This window comes from Hesperophylax consimilis, chromosome 28, assembly GCF_061612785.1.
Source record: "Hesperophylax consimilis isolate HC1 chromosome 28, BYU_Hcon_1.0, whole genome shotgun sequence".
In the NCBI taxonomy this organism is placed as follows: domain Eukaryota; kingdom Metazoa; phylum Arthropoda; class Insecta; order Trichoptera; family Limnephilidae; genus Hesperophylax; species Hesperophylax consimilis.
Window position 1 is genome coordinate 25230355 of NC_142863.1, and position 16718 is coordinate 25247072.

General features: G+C 36.2%; 1 protein-coding gene across 1 annotated transcript in view; it reads left to right on the forward strand.

The window, feature by feature from the left end:
- Positions 1-16328, forward strand: part of LOC149410419 (serine protease inhibitor dipetalogastin) — a 110876-nt gene extending 94548 nt beyond the window's left edge. The window contains exons 5-12 of the mRNA XM_089648907.1: positions 2168-2329; positions 6197-6340; positions 7371-7541; positions 9786-9947; positions 12175-12300; positions 13762-13938; positions 14146-14304; positions 14847-16328. Of these exons, the coding sequence (XP_089505033.1) occupies positions 2168-2329; positions 6197-6340; positions 7371-7541; positions 9786-9947; positions 12175-12300; positions 13762-13938; positions 14146-14304; positions 14847-14922 (1177 nt within the window). The 3' untranslated portion in view covers positions 14923-16328. The remainder of the gene's footprint in view (positions 1-2167; positions 2330-6196; positions 6341-7370; positions 7542-9785; positions 9948-12174; positions 12301-13761; positions 13939-14145; positions 14305-14846) is intronic.
- The last annotated feature ends 390 nt before the right edge of the window (positions 16329-16718 follow it).

The window sequence follows — 16718 nt, forward strand, 5'->3', positions numbered from 1 at the left end:
TTCCTTTCCAAAGAACCAACTGAACATTCCCCCAATCCCTTGTGCGAATATGTCGACTATAATATAAAATTCACCGTAGCGGCAAAATACCGCACATATGTAGCGATAGCCTTCAGAACTTTTTAAACGTTTGTAAGAATCTTTTACATATTCTTCAACTGGTTTCCAAAAACTTCTAAGCTTGAACTAGAGATTCTGGAAACCCTCAAATAGGTCATTCTTACTTTTTATAGTACTATGTAAAATTCCGTTCACATCAACATCGAGTCATATAATACGAGAAGAGTTTGATGAAAGGGCTCGAAACTTCTCCTTACAATAAGCAGTAATTGCATTTAATAACTTGTACCAAGAAGAAGTTTTAATAATTGACAGTAATTATCTTTCATGACCGAGAATCTGGCGAGCTATTTGACCTCCTCGCCCTTCATTCTCTGGTGCGATGATTGATTCCCAGGCGATTGGTATCTCAATGGAAGGGATCTGTTCAAAGACAGACCATTTATTGTTTCTACAGATAACGCGTTATTCATTCGATAAGTGACTCGATGATGATGAATCACAGACTGAAATGAATTATAACATAATACAAACAATAGCCATTATTCATTGCAGAGAATATACGATTTGATTTTAAATATTTACGGGTGTAGAGTACAGTACAAACTTCTATACTTATAGCTTTACCTTTGTATAATGCAATAAACCATATGTTTCATAATAAATCTAATTTGGTTTGTGCATAGTAAAAACCTTCGTCGATTCGGCTAAGCGTTAAAAAAAATTAAATTCATACCTACCTACAGCGAACTAGTTAGGTATTGCAAAAAAATCCTTTTTATACACACTTTCTAGAGAAATTATCACCACTTCTTTCCGGTGAATATTTTAAAAAGTATTTACCTATCACTCGCAGAATCAACTTTACGATATGGTTTAATTACTTGGGGTCACTCTTGTAAAACTAATTTAAACCACCTGCAATCAGTACAAAATTCTATGGTTAAGTTATTAGCTCAAAAGCAATTTTTTTCACAGAGACGAAACATATCATTGTTGTATCGGAATTTAACAATATTACCGGTGCAGGCCTTATTATGGTACAAAATATTGATTCAACATATATCTGAGTCTGATTATAAAAGGAAAGTGGAAAATGAATATAATACAAGGTTTACAAAGAATGAAGGAATGCTTGTTCCAAAATATAATAATAAATACGGACGGCGAACCCTAGAATTTAACGTGCCAAAAATGCTTAACATGTTACCCATTAATATAAAAAAATTGCGATTCTACAAATAGATTGAGATATATGCTGAAACAATGGTTACTAAATAGAGATAGTTTATATTAATTTAGGTGTGTTAATTGTATAGTTATAGTAATAATATTATGTGTGTATGTATGTAATTGATCATTAACATCCTGTTGACAAACTGCTTTATTGCAGTTTAACGGGATTGTAGCTTGAAAACCAATAAAAAAATAAAAACTTGGGATTTAAATAAAAATATTAAAAAATATATTTTTTAAATTCATAAAAGTCAATCAAAAAATCAATCAAAAGTCAGTCAATCAAAAATAAGACGGCGTAAATACATGAATTAAAATGTTGTTATATTTGTGAATTTATTTTTTCAACATCGCATCCGATAGAAAAATGCATGTTTGAAAAGTGAGTAAATGTTTAAAACCTTCATCGATTTGACGTTCATTGCGTACGCTTTTTTAATGTGAATACCGCACAAGAGTCTCAGCTGCTCACAACCGCCAGGAGCCAGTGACACTATGGCATCCCCGATTGGGGTATGTTGTTAATCTAAAGGTAGTAATCGGAAGATAAAGGTGTGTAAATACAAGAACAATCATATCTGGTTACCAAACACGGCTAAAGTCATTTAGGCAACATTTAAATTCTGAATGTTAGTCTTACATCATGGCGATACTGAAAGTATCTTACGCTCTGATATCGGTATGATTTATCAATCTGATAATCCTTTAACCCGTTGCACGAAAAACGCTTACAAAAAAATAGTACTAGATACCGAATGAGATTGTACATCGGCATGGTTAGTCGATTTGACGAAGGTTGGTGTTTTAGGGTTAAAGCGGTCATGCTCGGCCTCCTTAAGTTGTTGAACTGATAGGTTTTGTATTTGTGCAGGGTAGGGATCGGACTATCCCACGTGGGAGCCTGCAACAACATCTCAGCACACAGAGAGAACTGCCCCGTGGACTGCGGCCAGGCTCCACTGGATGGACCTATCTGCGGCAGCGACGGGAACGTCTACAAAAACACTTGTCAGATGAAGCTTCTCACTTGTGGGTGAGTAAAAAAAATGTTTTAAGTGTCACGTGATCAAGTCAGTGCCATCGAGCAAATGGATTTTGTAAATGGCGGCAAATATTGTTGATACTCGTTGTTACTGCTGATTTGTGTGTTGTTTTACAGCAAGCATATTAAATAGTCAGAGATTGTTTCAAACAATGAAGTTAACTTGGTGACGGCGATGTCTTCGTAATATGACGGTTGCGCGCCCAGGCTTGTATTCTAATCGGCCTTCCTCTGTAAATTAGTTTATTAAAGACATCGAATCATCTGTATGTTCATCCTACTCTATGTTTTCAAATATACTATTTGACTTGCACAACTATCATTATATATGTATTTTACGCTTGTATCACGACAAGAGAATCCTTCCAGTGATACCAGAATCCTCCCAATTCTCAAACATCATTAAGCATGTATTCTACGTTTGTCTCGCGACAGAAAAATCCTCCAAGTGAGACGGGCATAGTAAACACCATTATGTATTTACTCTACGCCTGTCTCGTGACAAGAGAATTCTCCCAGTGAGACGGGCACAGCAAACACCATCGCAATATTATTTGCTATCGAGATAAATTATAAGTAAGATAAATAAATAATTTAAATATTTATCAACATCAACTTTTCACCTAGTCCGTCAGTGCGGCGTTATAGATCAAATTATTTTAAAAATTTTATGTATTCTGGATTTAAATAGAAGATCATCCTACAAATAGAAAAGGAACCGTCAATGCTACCCTAATAAGATGAATACAATTTTTTATCAATGTCTATGTTTTCAATTCTAATCGCTAAATTTAGTACCTTTTTATTCTTGGAATAACATAATGAGTAAAATCTCAAAATGAAATACTTAATCACTGAAGATAATATTAGAGCTAAACCACGGCATGAATATTTCGTCATTAAATATTTCGTTCTAACGAAGTAATGCAAAATCATGTGTTTTTGGTTTTAAAATTTCATCGTTTAGAAATATTTTAGATACGTTAATAAAATACTGCGAGTAGAACTCATTTTGGCCTTTGAAATAAAAGAGCATTTTTTGATAGGTCTTTTTGTGAACACAGAAAAAAATAAGTATCAGGCCTATAAGAAACTGATTGAAATGTCGAAATCTTCTACTTACGAACCAATTTTCAGTCATGGTTGTATTGTATAATGTGGCAAATTAAGATTTTTAGAAAATGATTGAAAAACATTTTAATATTTGTGCCTGAACCAAAATAAAATCAAACACTTCTTGGCGGCTTGTGTTAAGCGGGAATTTAAACCTTTACGCCATCTAAATAAGGGGTGTTATTGTTAGCACTCCGATTCCAAATGCCGCAAATTTGTAGTGCTTCGCCTTAAATTGATCCATTGATATTTCTCCAACTTATTTAACATTTAATCACAAGGTAATGTCCACCACCAACCGTTCAATCAAAATCAGTTTCGCAGCTTTCACAACCTCTCTAAAATCACTCAATCCACGTCAAATCATCTCCTTATCTCCAAGTTCTTATCTGCCTTTATTAGCGGACCGATAATAACCATTTAAAGTTGAACAGTTACTTTCCGCGGACAAATAACTTTCTAGCAGTTTAGGTCAAGACTTCCTTGAAAGTCTGCTGTTTATCTCATCAGCATAAATGTCGGCAAATGTGTGTCAACAGCTCGCGTTTGGAAAGCAACAGACTGTTTGAATAAGTACGCAGAGACACTAACTATGTACGGAGTAAGTAGATTTACCTAGAAACCTCGGTTCCCGGCTTAAATTTCGGAAACCGCACTACGCTACCGTAGCCAATTAATTAAGCTTGGTTGAATTGAAGCATGCCAAGAAACACCAACTGTAAAGCTGCGAACAAATCATTTTGTATACTTTAACTCCACACTGAAAGCCCTGAAGATAATAATTTCCCTCATGGCCTATATCATCATTGGGTATGCTGTTTGGAGGGTATTTTTTGAGGAGAGGAAGGAGAGAACATGGGTATTGAAGAAAACTTAACCTAAAAGGAGTTCTACTCTAAAGATTGCAATCCGTTTGTTAAAAGAAGGTAATCTATCAAACGGACCGCCAATTTATGCACAGAGTTGAGGGTTTTTTCTGGTATTTTGGTGGAGTTCCAAAATATCAGAGGTGGCTGCCAAATTCTATTTTTGTACAGGATCAGCAGTTGTGTACTATCAATAGTATCTGCCGGCCTTGTACAATGTACAGTACGCCCATATTCTGAGAGGCTAACCTGGCTGGCTTTGATGGAGCCCCCGTGCCTGAGCTGATCACTTAGAGTTACACCAAGCATATCAATGGAAGACATGCTGGGAAGATTGCTTCCATTGAAGGAGACATTGTCATGTTATAAGATATTATAGCTGTATGAATGAGATCCCTAAAGCATACGTATGGTGAGACCATGGAAGTATGATCGTGTGAGAATTCAACAATAACGCAGGGCTTATGTAGGCATAATGAGTAATGATCATGTTTATGAAGAAAATGTATGGAAGAAAAGGACACTTAGTTGGTTTAGGCATGTAGAACGAATGAACAAAGATAGAAGTGAAGTGGAAGATAGGACGCGAATATGAATAGTTGAAAAAGTCGGGGACGCGCGAGAAACACATGGCACGATCAATAAATTGAACCAAATACTTGAGTCGGATCATGTCAAGAGTTAGAATAACAGAAGGAATGTATGAGACAGACGGAGCCAGTGGAACTATGGCATCTCTGATTGGGGTATTTTGAGCCGCTGAGTGGATTGGGAAGAAAATAATATGAGTATGAAATGAATAATGCTAGAGGAAGATTGGGAAGTACCTAACTATTCAGATCCGATAACCAAACACGGTTTAAGCCATTTCAAGCAATGTTTCGATTCTGAATGGTGGTCTTTCACCACGGTGTGATATATTACGTCAATGAAATCGTAAATTGATTTGTGAGTATGGAGTGTATCGGGAGCATCTCCTATCCTTATCCTATATTCCTTTTTTCTCTCGCTCTTACCTAAAATTAGTTTCAAGACACAATATAAATCCACCTCAAAGCAACTTTAGCAAAAGAAACTTTTGGCTTAACTTCAATAAACTTAATATGTTTACTTATGTTATATACGATGTATAAGCTGTTTGTTTCTTACAAATAAATAAATATTTTACTTTGCCTACGAACTTACTTAAAAATGGATTTTAGATTTTTTCTAACACTAAGTCCCTACTTCAAGTAACAGTTAGGATGATAAAGTACCTAAACCGAAATTGTTTTAAAGCTAGTGTAGTATCATTTGGGAATCATTTCAACGGTGATGATTTTTTGGGTAAAAAAAATACTGAGGAAAGTGATTTAGGTGATAGGCATGATTTTAAATGATAACGACGTTGAAGATCATTATGATAGTTTTGAATTTGAAACAGATAATATTGGTGATTAAGAAGATGTGGATGATTTTAATAGGGTTTCAGAAGATAGGAATATTTTTATTGACGATTCAGAAGATCTGGATAATTTTAATGGTAATTTAGAAGATGTGGATGATTTTAATGATAATTCAGAGGATGTGGAAAATTTGGATGATTATTCAAAAGATGTGGATAATTTTACAGAAGATTTAGAAGATACGAAAGATTTAAATGATGATTCAGTTGGGAATTATTGGGGATAATAATAATAATAATCGTAAAAAATTTCATTGGGGACGAATTTTTTTACGATTCAGAAGATGTGGATTATTTTAATGATGTTTCAGAAGATGTCGACGATTTTGAAAATGAAGATTATTTTTAAGACGGTTAAGGTGTTTGAGATATTGAAAACGATGGTAGTTTTGATGGCTTTATACCTTTACTAACGAGTTGGTTGTTTCCTCGCAGACAGGGAGTGGTGCGCACGAACAAGAAGTACTGCCAGACGACGCGCCATTGCCGCGAGTCCTGCTGGAGAGTGGCGCGTCCCACTTGCGGTTCCGACGGGCAGCTCTACTCCAATGCCTGCAGCATGAAGTCCAAGAATTGCGGGTAAGTAGTGCGCATTTTGTTGGGATCAGAATTTGACATTTTAAACATTTCCGTTTTAAAAAAATCAAGGATTTCATAAAAAACAGTTCATCAACAAATAAAACACTGAACATTCCGATAACACACACCACACACGGACAAAGACACTTTCAATACTACGTAACCAAACTTTTTAACAGTATTCCCATTACTTTGAAACAAATAATGACTGCAAATACATCTACACACTTTCTCAAAAAACCTATCGTAGCCTGGATAAAAAATCAAGATATTCACTTTATTCAAAAGATTATAATTCCAAACCAAACATAACCAAAATATGATAAGTAAAATTAAATATTATACACGTTCTTCAAGAATTATCCAAAAATAAATACACGCACATATAAATGTGTGTTTTCATGTTTCAAAATATGTCTGTGAAAAAAAATAAAAATATTTCTACTACAACACATAAATACCTGTCACACTTAATCACAAACACGTTAACACCTCAGCACAGGTTCTCCTAGTGAGGTGTTCACGTAACATACAATATCACCCACACACAGTTTTACCTATATCAACCTATGTTCTTTATTTTTTATACCTTTTTTCTGTACTTTTTTCTTTGTACTACAATATAAACCACTGTAATCATTTGTAAAATGTGTATTCAAGAATAGACATAAATAAATAAATAAAAGCTTTTTTGGGACATTATTTACCGAATGATAAAATAATTGTAATTTTTTTAAAGATTTTACTTTGAACCGGGCAAAATTTACGCCTGCAGCGCTTTCTTTCATGTCTCTAAGAAAATTATATTTATATCTCAATTCCTTTAGCCTCAAAATATATCTCAGTTGGAGGTGACATAGTCCCACTATCTTTGGGAAAATGGCACTAGTGCAAAACGGAAATATTTACTGCTTGCGATATTAATGGATTGTTTTTCAAATGAACATGGGGGGCCGGGAGGCGGAACATACCGGTATATGGCTACTCTTGGAGACTATGTAATGATATGCCTCCCTCTTCCCTCTTCCAGCAAGCACGTATTCGAGGTGCCCATGTCGTTCTGCGTGTCCCAGGAGCGTACCTCAGGGGCGCACAGCCAGCCCTGCCCTACAAGCTGCTCGGGGGCTCGGGACAAGCCGGTCTGCGGCTCCGACGAAAACGTCTATAGGAGCGAGTGCGAGATGCAGATGATCAACTGCGGGTGAGTGAACTCTTTACTTTTGTGTATTTGAGTCAATGAGTTAACTAACGCCTTAGAATCGCCTAGAATTAGAAAATAATGGTGGGTATCTACATTTATGTTTATTGTCAGCGAATACGTTTTTGTGAAACGATTTAAGCTATGCGTGTTTTGATTTGCCGCCAAAACGACATGCTCATTTACATTCTTATAGAAAGCGTCTAATGCTACATATACATACGCGAGCCGAATTGCCGAGCTGAACCACAACTTATGGGGAAGGAACGAAGCAACGCCGCTTGCAGTTGCTCGTTTCTTTCCCGTAATTCGTGGCTCGGTTCCCGTTTCGGTTCGCAAATGTGTGCGTATCATAAGACGTCACGCCGGCCATTGCTTATAGGAAATGCCGGGACCCGATTAATTTGACTACACACAGTGGTGTAGTCAAATTAATAATTTTGAAGCTTTTTTTTAAATTTTGCCTAAATTTAAAAAAAAATATGTTTTCAGTGATCAGAAGCAGTTTTTTAAACATTTTTTAACAGTATCCCTCACTTGTGGAAAAAAACAAAACACTAAAATTCTAAAAAGTTCTTTCATAATTTCAAACACGAAAAATGTATTCAGGTTAGATTAAATTTATTGATTGTTATTGTGTTTAATTCGTAGAACTCCATTTGATAACAAAGCTGAAATACTTGCAGAACTTAATAATAACATCATTCAATTTGATTTAACTGCTTAAATTTTAAAATATATAGCTACGCAAAAGGGAAATTATTAAGTGGTTATAAAATAAAATCTGAAATTGTAATAATCATTTTATCCCGAAATTCTGATGAGTTCATTAAAAATTGCAAAAGGTTCAAGTCTGTTCACTTATTCCGAAGACACCACACCAGCCCCGCCCAGCAGAACACATCAGAACTCCTTTTGCACACACAGCCTGGGGGATCTATCCTAAAACCCCCTCCGTCAAACACACCCAGCAGCCCTACAGACTCCATACGCCGCATCCTAACAAGCGGAGCGAGAGCGCGACCGGGGTGCAGAAGAGCCCCCATCCTAGCGGATGATCCGAGCAGTTAGTGCAGACGTGCATCATCCCAGAACCAAACCTCCGAGTCGCCGGATCACAGGGGTTGCCAGACCCCCGGTGGAGGAGAGCGACAAATACAACGTATTTGAATAAAAAGGGCACTAGGACAGCGATCGAATCCTATCGCAGACAATTATTTTTTTAAAGATCCTTTTATTAAATAAGTAAATAGCAGTACATAATTTTGTGAAGAATTTCAGGAACAAATACGAGGTTCTATACGAACTAATTTCAATACGTATTTTATTTTATCATAGACTAATATTAATAATACATCAATGGTGTACATAAAAATGATTTAAATTTTCATTGTAAAATAATAAAAAATGCCCTTTGTAGGTAAAGATGGATACCCGAAACATCTTATAATAATCATCTTTTACAAGTATACTTTTTAAAGTTTATAATGTTTCAGACCATACATGACATCTTTTGATTAAAATGGGAAGTAGACAACCTTTTAAAATTAAAGTTGTGACAATATTTTCAAACCTTGACAGTTTTTCTGGAATTTTAAACAGAAAAAATTTTGTTTATGAATTATTTGTAAAAAAAATATATGTCAAGAAGAAGAGAAGGCTTAATGACGGCCCAACGGTCTAGAAAATCGATCTTTCCGTGGGGTTTATTTTAATTATGATGAACCTTTTGCTAAAATCTCAAACCTTTCGAGAGGGGTCCCTCGAGAGTTATTAATTCATTCTACAAAAATAAAATCTTCTGCTCACCGCTAATTTTATAGTTCATAAACGTTTTATAAATTTTTTAAACCTTTTTATGTAACATATTTTAGTGGTAAAGTCCTGTTTTACTAATCTTAAATTTGAATAACTTACATCCATAAGGATCCCTTTAGAAACATTTGAGATTTTAGTAAAAAGTTGATCAGAAAAAATTGAAATGTGAGCGTCGTGGAAACTCCCGTTATTCGAGTCTTATGTTGCCTTAAGTTGGTTCTTTGTAAAAAAATATGGATAGTTTCGGGGTTTAGTTTATTTTGATTTCGGTTGTGACCAAGTGGGAATATATTTTTTTGAATAAATTGTGTGTTATTTTTTATCCTGTACTTTTATCATCATTATTCTGTTGTGAGTACAAAGATTTTATGTTGGTTTTTTTGCGAATTTCGTGCGAAATGATAATTATTTTATGTTGCGTTTTCCCAGGGCCACATCCCGCAAGAGGGTGCAGAAGGTTGACATGGAGAAGTGCAAGAGCAAGTTGGTGAAGTGCCTGAAGGTCAAGTGCGGGTCGCAGCTGGACCCCTTCTGCGGAACGGACGCCGCCACCTACCAGAACCTGTGCCATCTCAAGGTGGCTACCTGTTTGTAAGTTTTTATTTGCTGCTCTCTGTTATTCTTTTTTAACAATATCTGGCTGTCTTCTCTCACCCTGCATGCCTACATGAAGACGAGAGGCTCATCCGGATAGCCCTTAAGTGAAAACTTGAGTGGCAATCGACAGAGGTGAGAAATTTTGATCTCATTCACGACCCTGCCTACCATGAACTCTGATCCGCCATCAGCAGGTTAAGGTGCTTCCACACCGTTTTGCCAATATGGCGAGTTGGCGATGTGTGGATGCGGTACGGTGCAGACCACCGACCATGTATGTGGTCAACGAATGCCCGCTCCATTCTTTCCCTGGCGGGATAGACGAGGAATACAACCACAGCGCGACACCCGAGGCCCTAGACTGCTGCAAAGTAGGAAAACGAAAATGGATAAATTTTTCGAATCGTTCTCGTTTCCTCCTCTATGGCTGTGAGATTATTAACCGGCTGTTTGGTTTCCTCTTTCCTTTAAAAAGGTTTACCCATTTTTTTGTCGTGGCATAATCTCAAGACAGTATCCCCGAAGGTGTCAAGAGCCCAGGGAGTCCAACGGGAGACCTCAGGACCTCATGCGTGGTTTTATGTAAAAATAAAAAAGTCAGCATGAAATTTATTTGAGTACATAGCTCTTCCACGAAATAAAACTCCTTCGCTGCATCCAATGCCTTCGATCAGGGCTGTATAAACATGTTGATTTTGGGGCCGCATTGCTAATTTGCATGTGTGTAGTATAATACTCAAATAACAGACCCTCGTCCAGCAACCCCAAAGATAGGCCCGGAGAGAAATCATTTTCTGCTCAATACGCACATCTTTAATTTTGGAGGTGGTCATGGGTACCGCCGCCCCGGGAAGCTTTCATTGAATAACCAACACCTATGCCATAGTTAGGTCAACCCAACTGGTGACTTAGTAACGGTAAATAAATTGTTAATCTGGTACCTACAGCTTCAGCTTTGTAAGTATACCCTGAGGGCCGTGGGCCGCCCTGCGTTAGCACTGCCCTGCATTAATCGAATTGCTTTTTGAGCGCATCTTCGGTTCACTAAACCTCCAAGATTTGTTTCTCTTCTTGCGTTCGCTGCCGCGGAGGACCGTGTGCTAATCTGATTGATTTGGGGTCCAGATAATTCGTTTAACCAAATTGCCAATACGTTTTGCCTTGTCGAATGCTTTGCGTTCTTTTTGCTCGCTTTCGGAATGATATATTCACCGGCAAACATTATTTATTATTTTTTATGGACGATTCATTTTGTATTCGAAAGGAAAAAGGGGTGAGGTTAATAAACGAGTTTTGATTGTATGCAAAGTTGCCCCATTGCCATTGCTGCAAGGAAAAAATAAATAAGTCCCGAATTGGAACGATGCCAATATTTAACAATGGACGTATTTAATGATTTGATTCAGTTGAAAAACTTCGGCAAAAAGGGGAGTATCAAACTCGATCGGTTTGACTGCTAGTCCAAAGTCTCACCTACCAGGCCATCAAAGATCTCTTGCATCAACATAGTTAGAAATGTGAGTACGGCACAAGAATTCCAACTGACCAGAGCCAGTGGGACTATAGCATAACCAATCGGAATATATTGTGAGGTTGAAGAGAGTGGAGAGGGGAAGGAGACGGGAAATACGAGGTTTGGTAAGAAAGCTGTCTTTTCAAATTTGTACGTTAAACACGGCTAAAACCAACAAGCATTCTAAATTTGGTCCTGGTCTTTCACCAGGGCGATGATACTGGGAGAATCTACAACTTTGGAACACGCCTTTATATTTATCAAATGCGATGCGCTACTTATCATAAACCGATTAATGCAGAAAATATATTTGTAGGATTGGTGGTCGAGAATCTTTTTACATTAACTCCGCAAAGGAGGCTCTGAGGAAATTTCCCTCGAGGCCTAAGTTATCTTTGGGTATGCAATTTTTAGGGTCTATTTGAGGAGAAATAGGACTTAAGGGATAGGTCTTAAAGAAACACAAATTGTAGAATAGAGGAAACGCAAAGAATCAATCAAACGGACTGCCCGTTTCTGCTCAGAGTTATATGGAGTTGTGTTCAAGTATGTTGTGAGACAAAAAAGATAGGTAGGAAAATTAGATGGAATGTAGTTATCTCATGCATCAATGATAATATCACAAGTTGGGGACTCCTCAATAAATAAATATAGTATTTTCACCTAATTCGTCATTCACAATCTTATAAATGTTATTTATCTTTCCAGGAAGGGCATCCAGATGGCGCACGCGGGAAACTGTTCGGAACTTCTGCGACCCGACGAGTGTCCCAAGAGCTGCAAAGTCCAGGAAGATGAGAAACCGGTTTGCGGGTCCGACGGCAACGTCTACAGGTAGGGGAAGAACAAAACATCTTTTTGTTATTATGGACCCCGGATTCTCAGACGGAGAATTCCGAATTCAATTATTTGAGAGGGTTCGATTGGGAACAAGAAATTATATGAAAGCCTGTTTGTTAATTAAGTGGCTGCTGCAGTATGAAATGCAATTTTGAGCATTGAAAGGTTGGTTTAATTAAACGTCATATTGTATAATTTCCATGCTTCGTTGAGATGATATTTCACAAAAAAAGCACTTTATAAGTTACACAAGTATTAATATTATTCTTAGGTTACCTCCTTAATTATAATACAGGTTCTTAAGCAGTCGTGTTTCAAACCTGATAAAAAGTCTATTTCAATGTAATCAAGTTCTTTGAATTGATTTCACTTTTAAAGTGTTGTACCTGTACATTGTACTAACCACATATTTAAAAATAATATGTCTGCTTGAGGCAGTTAAAAAATGTCTAAATTATAATATAATATATGACTTTTATTAAATGTACTATTCTATATTCTGGGCGTCCGTTGTTTTCAGTGATTATTATTTGATAACCTACTAGTTACTACCGACAACATTCACTCGAAAGTATTTTGCATAAATCAGTAAACGGAAAAGCAGCTCATCTATTATTACTAACGGTATGATTAGCGATTACAAATTACAAAATGGTAATCTTTAGAAAAATGTTTAATACATATCTAAATAAATCCGAATAAATTTGATATACAAAAATCGTAAGGTTATTGAAGAAAAAAAAACATATTTAGGGCCTATTTATACTTCGATTAGTATCAATTGACTACAAGAATTGGCTTTATCTATAGGGTGTATGTAATATTATGTACCGTAATTAAATTTATTATATTGTAATAAAATTTATGGAGAAATAAAAAATACTAAATAGTGAAGCTGTTTACACTTTGGGCACTTGTACTACCCACTCGCACTTGCTACTAACAAATATGTGATCAACCAAAATATGTTTGTAAGAGCTTCGAGTCATAAAAACTGTGTTAAGGCGAAGCTTAATGCTAAATCGCTATTTAGATTCATCTTTATAACGAATTGGTGTACCTACATTATAAATACAAAAAAAATATGTTTTAATAAATTTAAGGTTTTCCTACCGTTTGCATTGAGTAGAATAAATAAAAAAATAAATTACTTAATAAAAAATATAAATGTTAACTACTAAGAAAATATTTTTTCAAGAGAAATGTATGAACGCGTAAAGGAAACAGCTTTTAAATACAGTATTATAGCTAAGATTATCTGTGACAGTTTTCCTTGATTAACTTTTGTGCTTAATTATAAAATTGTTCACAAAATAAATAAAAAACACTTTAGTGCTTGAAATCGAGAGTTTTTAGACTCCGTTTGTCAAGCGATTTTAATAACTATTAACTACATACCAAGAATATACACATTTCCTCTTAAATAAAAGTGGTTTGTTATTTTAACCTTTCCAGGTCCGAGTGCGAGATGCGACGCGCCACGTGCGGGCAACGCGTGGTGACCGCCGGCCCGTCGCACTGCAAGGGCACTTCGCGCTGCGGGGCTCCGTGCGCCGCCGAGGGGCCCGTGGTCTGCGGATCCGATATCACTTTCTACAGGAACGAGTGCGAGATGAAGCGGCAAAACTGCGGGTAAGTGCAGTCAAGTCTCCGTAGTAAGCGTTCAAAAAGAAGAAGATGATGGTTCGAAAGGGATTTATGTAAATACGAATGATTAACGGAAAAAGTCTTTCGATTAGAGAAGTTTGTGAAACATTAGCAAAATATTTAGAAAGAGTGTGGTAAAAAGCTTCCATTCCTGTCGTAAATAATAACTTATCGACATTTTCCCTCTTCCAGCAAGCACGTGTTCGTCGTGCCCCTTTCCCGCTGCCTGGGCAGGTTCCAGTTTAACGGCTGCGCGCGCATCTGCCCGGCTGAGTACGACCCCGTCTGTGGAACGGACGACAAGACCTACTCCAATCGTTGCTTCCTCGAAATGGAGAACTGCCGCTCTAGGTAATAACGCTTCACTGCAAACACTTCATATTAATTCCCTTCCTTTGAAAAGTGTGATATACACCAACATATTACCCAGCCGGGCAGTGTTATGAGGCGGGTCATGGTAGGGGCTGTAGGAGAAGATTATGAAGGGGAGAAGGAGAAACAGGTGCTAGCAGTTCGTTTCACATGCTATCCGCCTTGCACATAAAGTCTAAGAAACGACCTGTTCTAATGAAGCCGATATCAACAATGTGACCCGCACGTTTGTATCATCTAGACCTGAAAGGGTTAGATACAACGGATAAAACATTTATCCTCTAGGGCTCCAGAAAGGCCAATAAAATTCAGTGTTTTCGTGAAATGATTTAAATATTTTACGAATTTCACCAGAGGTAAGGAAAATTTTATCTTACTTCGGGCACAACCAATACGCGAACAACACACTACTATCGTTGTATCTCTTCAATGCTTCTATCCCAAAATTCACGGTTCTTTTATGCTTCATGCATACAATCTTTTTGTTTAATATTTAAACATGTTGTTATTCTAATTTCCAGAAAAATAGTACAATTCAAGAATCTGGGAAGCTGCGACCAGCCCGTTGCAGAGGAGCCGAAGAACTATCTCTACTAACTCAGATCGTCTCTCTTCTCCTGAATCATCTCGTCTCGTCTTGTCTCCGTTCAGCTTCACAGTGCAGAACTAACCCACCTCGGCTAAGAATCGAATGCTTAGATAATAGAAACAAAAGAGAGAGGCCATGAACTATTATTAGTAAGAAACGCGCGCACCAAAGTGTAGCCTACATCGTTCATCCATACTATTGAAAATCGCATCTACACCAAGCGCATAACTTTCATTACATATCCGTCCGTGCAGTTTGGTCTTAGCTCGGGCATATCTCCCCTTGTTTCTATTGTCTGTGGTTGAATGACATTGAGAATGCTCAGTAAAATAGTTATATGAAGTGTGAATGCTTGTTGATTGATGCTTTTAAAAATGTTATTACGCAGAAGTGGACAGTGGAAACGTTGTGTTCGAATAGACTTAATTATCGTATTTCGCACATATTACATATCTATTCTAATATCTGTGCAGGCGGCCAAAAGAGAATCTGACGAGATAATGTTACATTACATTTGCCGCTAGAAGCGCTGTCAGTGACTCGCCTTTTATATTACGAAGGTGTAGATTCTATTGGATATTTCAACATCATTAAATAGAATGAGGTACCTTTATTAAATGCCTCAAATATATAGCTTCAAAAATAGTCTCCTATGATGTAAAATTTTCTTGCCAATCTAGCTCTATTGTCTTGCCAACGATTCTATTAAATTTTCATATATTGTGCTAGTGATGAAAAAAATATTACCTTATATAAGTGCTTCACAAAAAAACTGAGATGGAAAACGCGTTTATTTTGATGAAAATGTGTGGGATAGTAATTTTTTATTAGGAATTAAAATTACATTGGCGATTTTTTTACAGTCTTAAATTAAATTCACGACGATTTACAACGATTTTAGACACATTTGGCAGAAATCAAGAATACAAGATGTAAAAACTTAAGAGACGATGTCTACGGACCACCAAGTTTATTGACAAACAATTTCAAACTTGCACTGTCGGAAGTAAACAGTGTGACATTTAAAATAATACGCTGCCAATCACATTACTTCATTTAGAAGCGTGCATATTGTGTTTGACATTTACAATAATTGTTACGAAGATTATTTATTAAATATGCCCATGTCTACTTAATACTAAATATTTATTTTATTCTCTAGATAAGGTAACCATAGTTACTATAAGAAACGTGCCGTGATTTATTTTAGATTAATAATACATTTATATTTTAAGTTTCGTCCTAGAACATCATATCAATGGATAAAATTTATCTTAGCCAACTAAAGAAGATTGGAGGTTTTGAACATTTTTAAGTCTTTATACGTAGGGATTTTCATCTGTAGGTATAAACAAATTGAAAATTACTTCTCTCCTTATTATAAGAGAATTGTTCTATTCTATTGTTAGTTATAATATACGTTATTAATGTAAATATGCATTTCTGTTATAAAATAATAAAAATGAAAGAAAATATTTTTGTCTGTTTTTCAAATGTCAGAGTTTACCCCATCCAAGATAAAATGATGTTTATTGCTTTAAAAATAATAATGTAACATTTATTTAACATCATCCACTCTAACACGGATATATACATATCTGTGGTATATACGTATCCGTGATAATTACATATCCGTGTTATACATATATATGTTATACGTATAGATGTCATAGACATATAGATGTTATAAAAATAACAATATACCATCTATATATTTTTATAACAACCATAGATGGTGACTGTCGACATCCACTCTAACACGGATGTATACATATCTGTGACATATACATATCCATGATATATA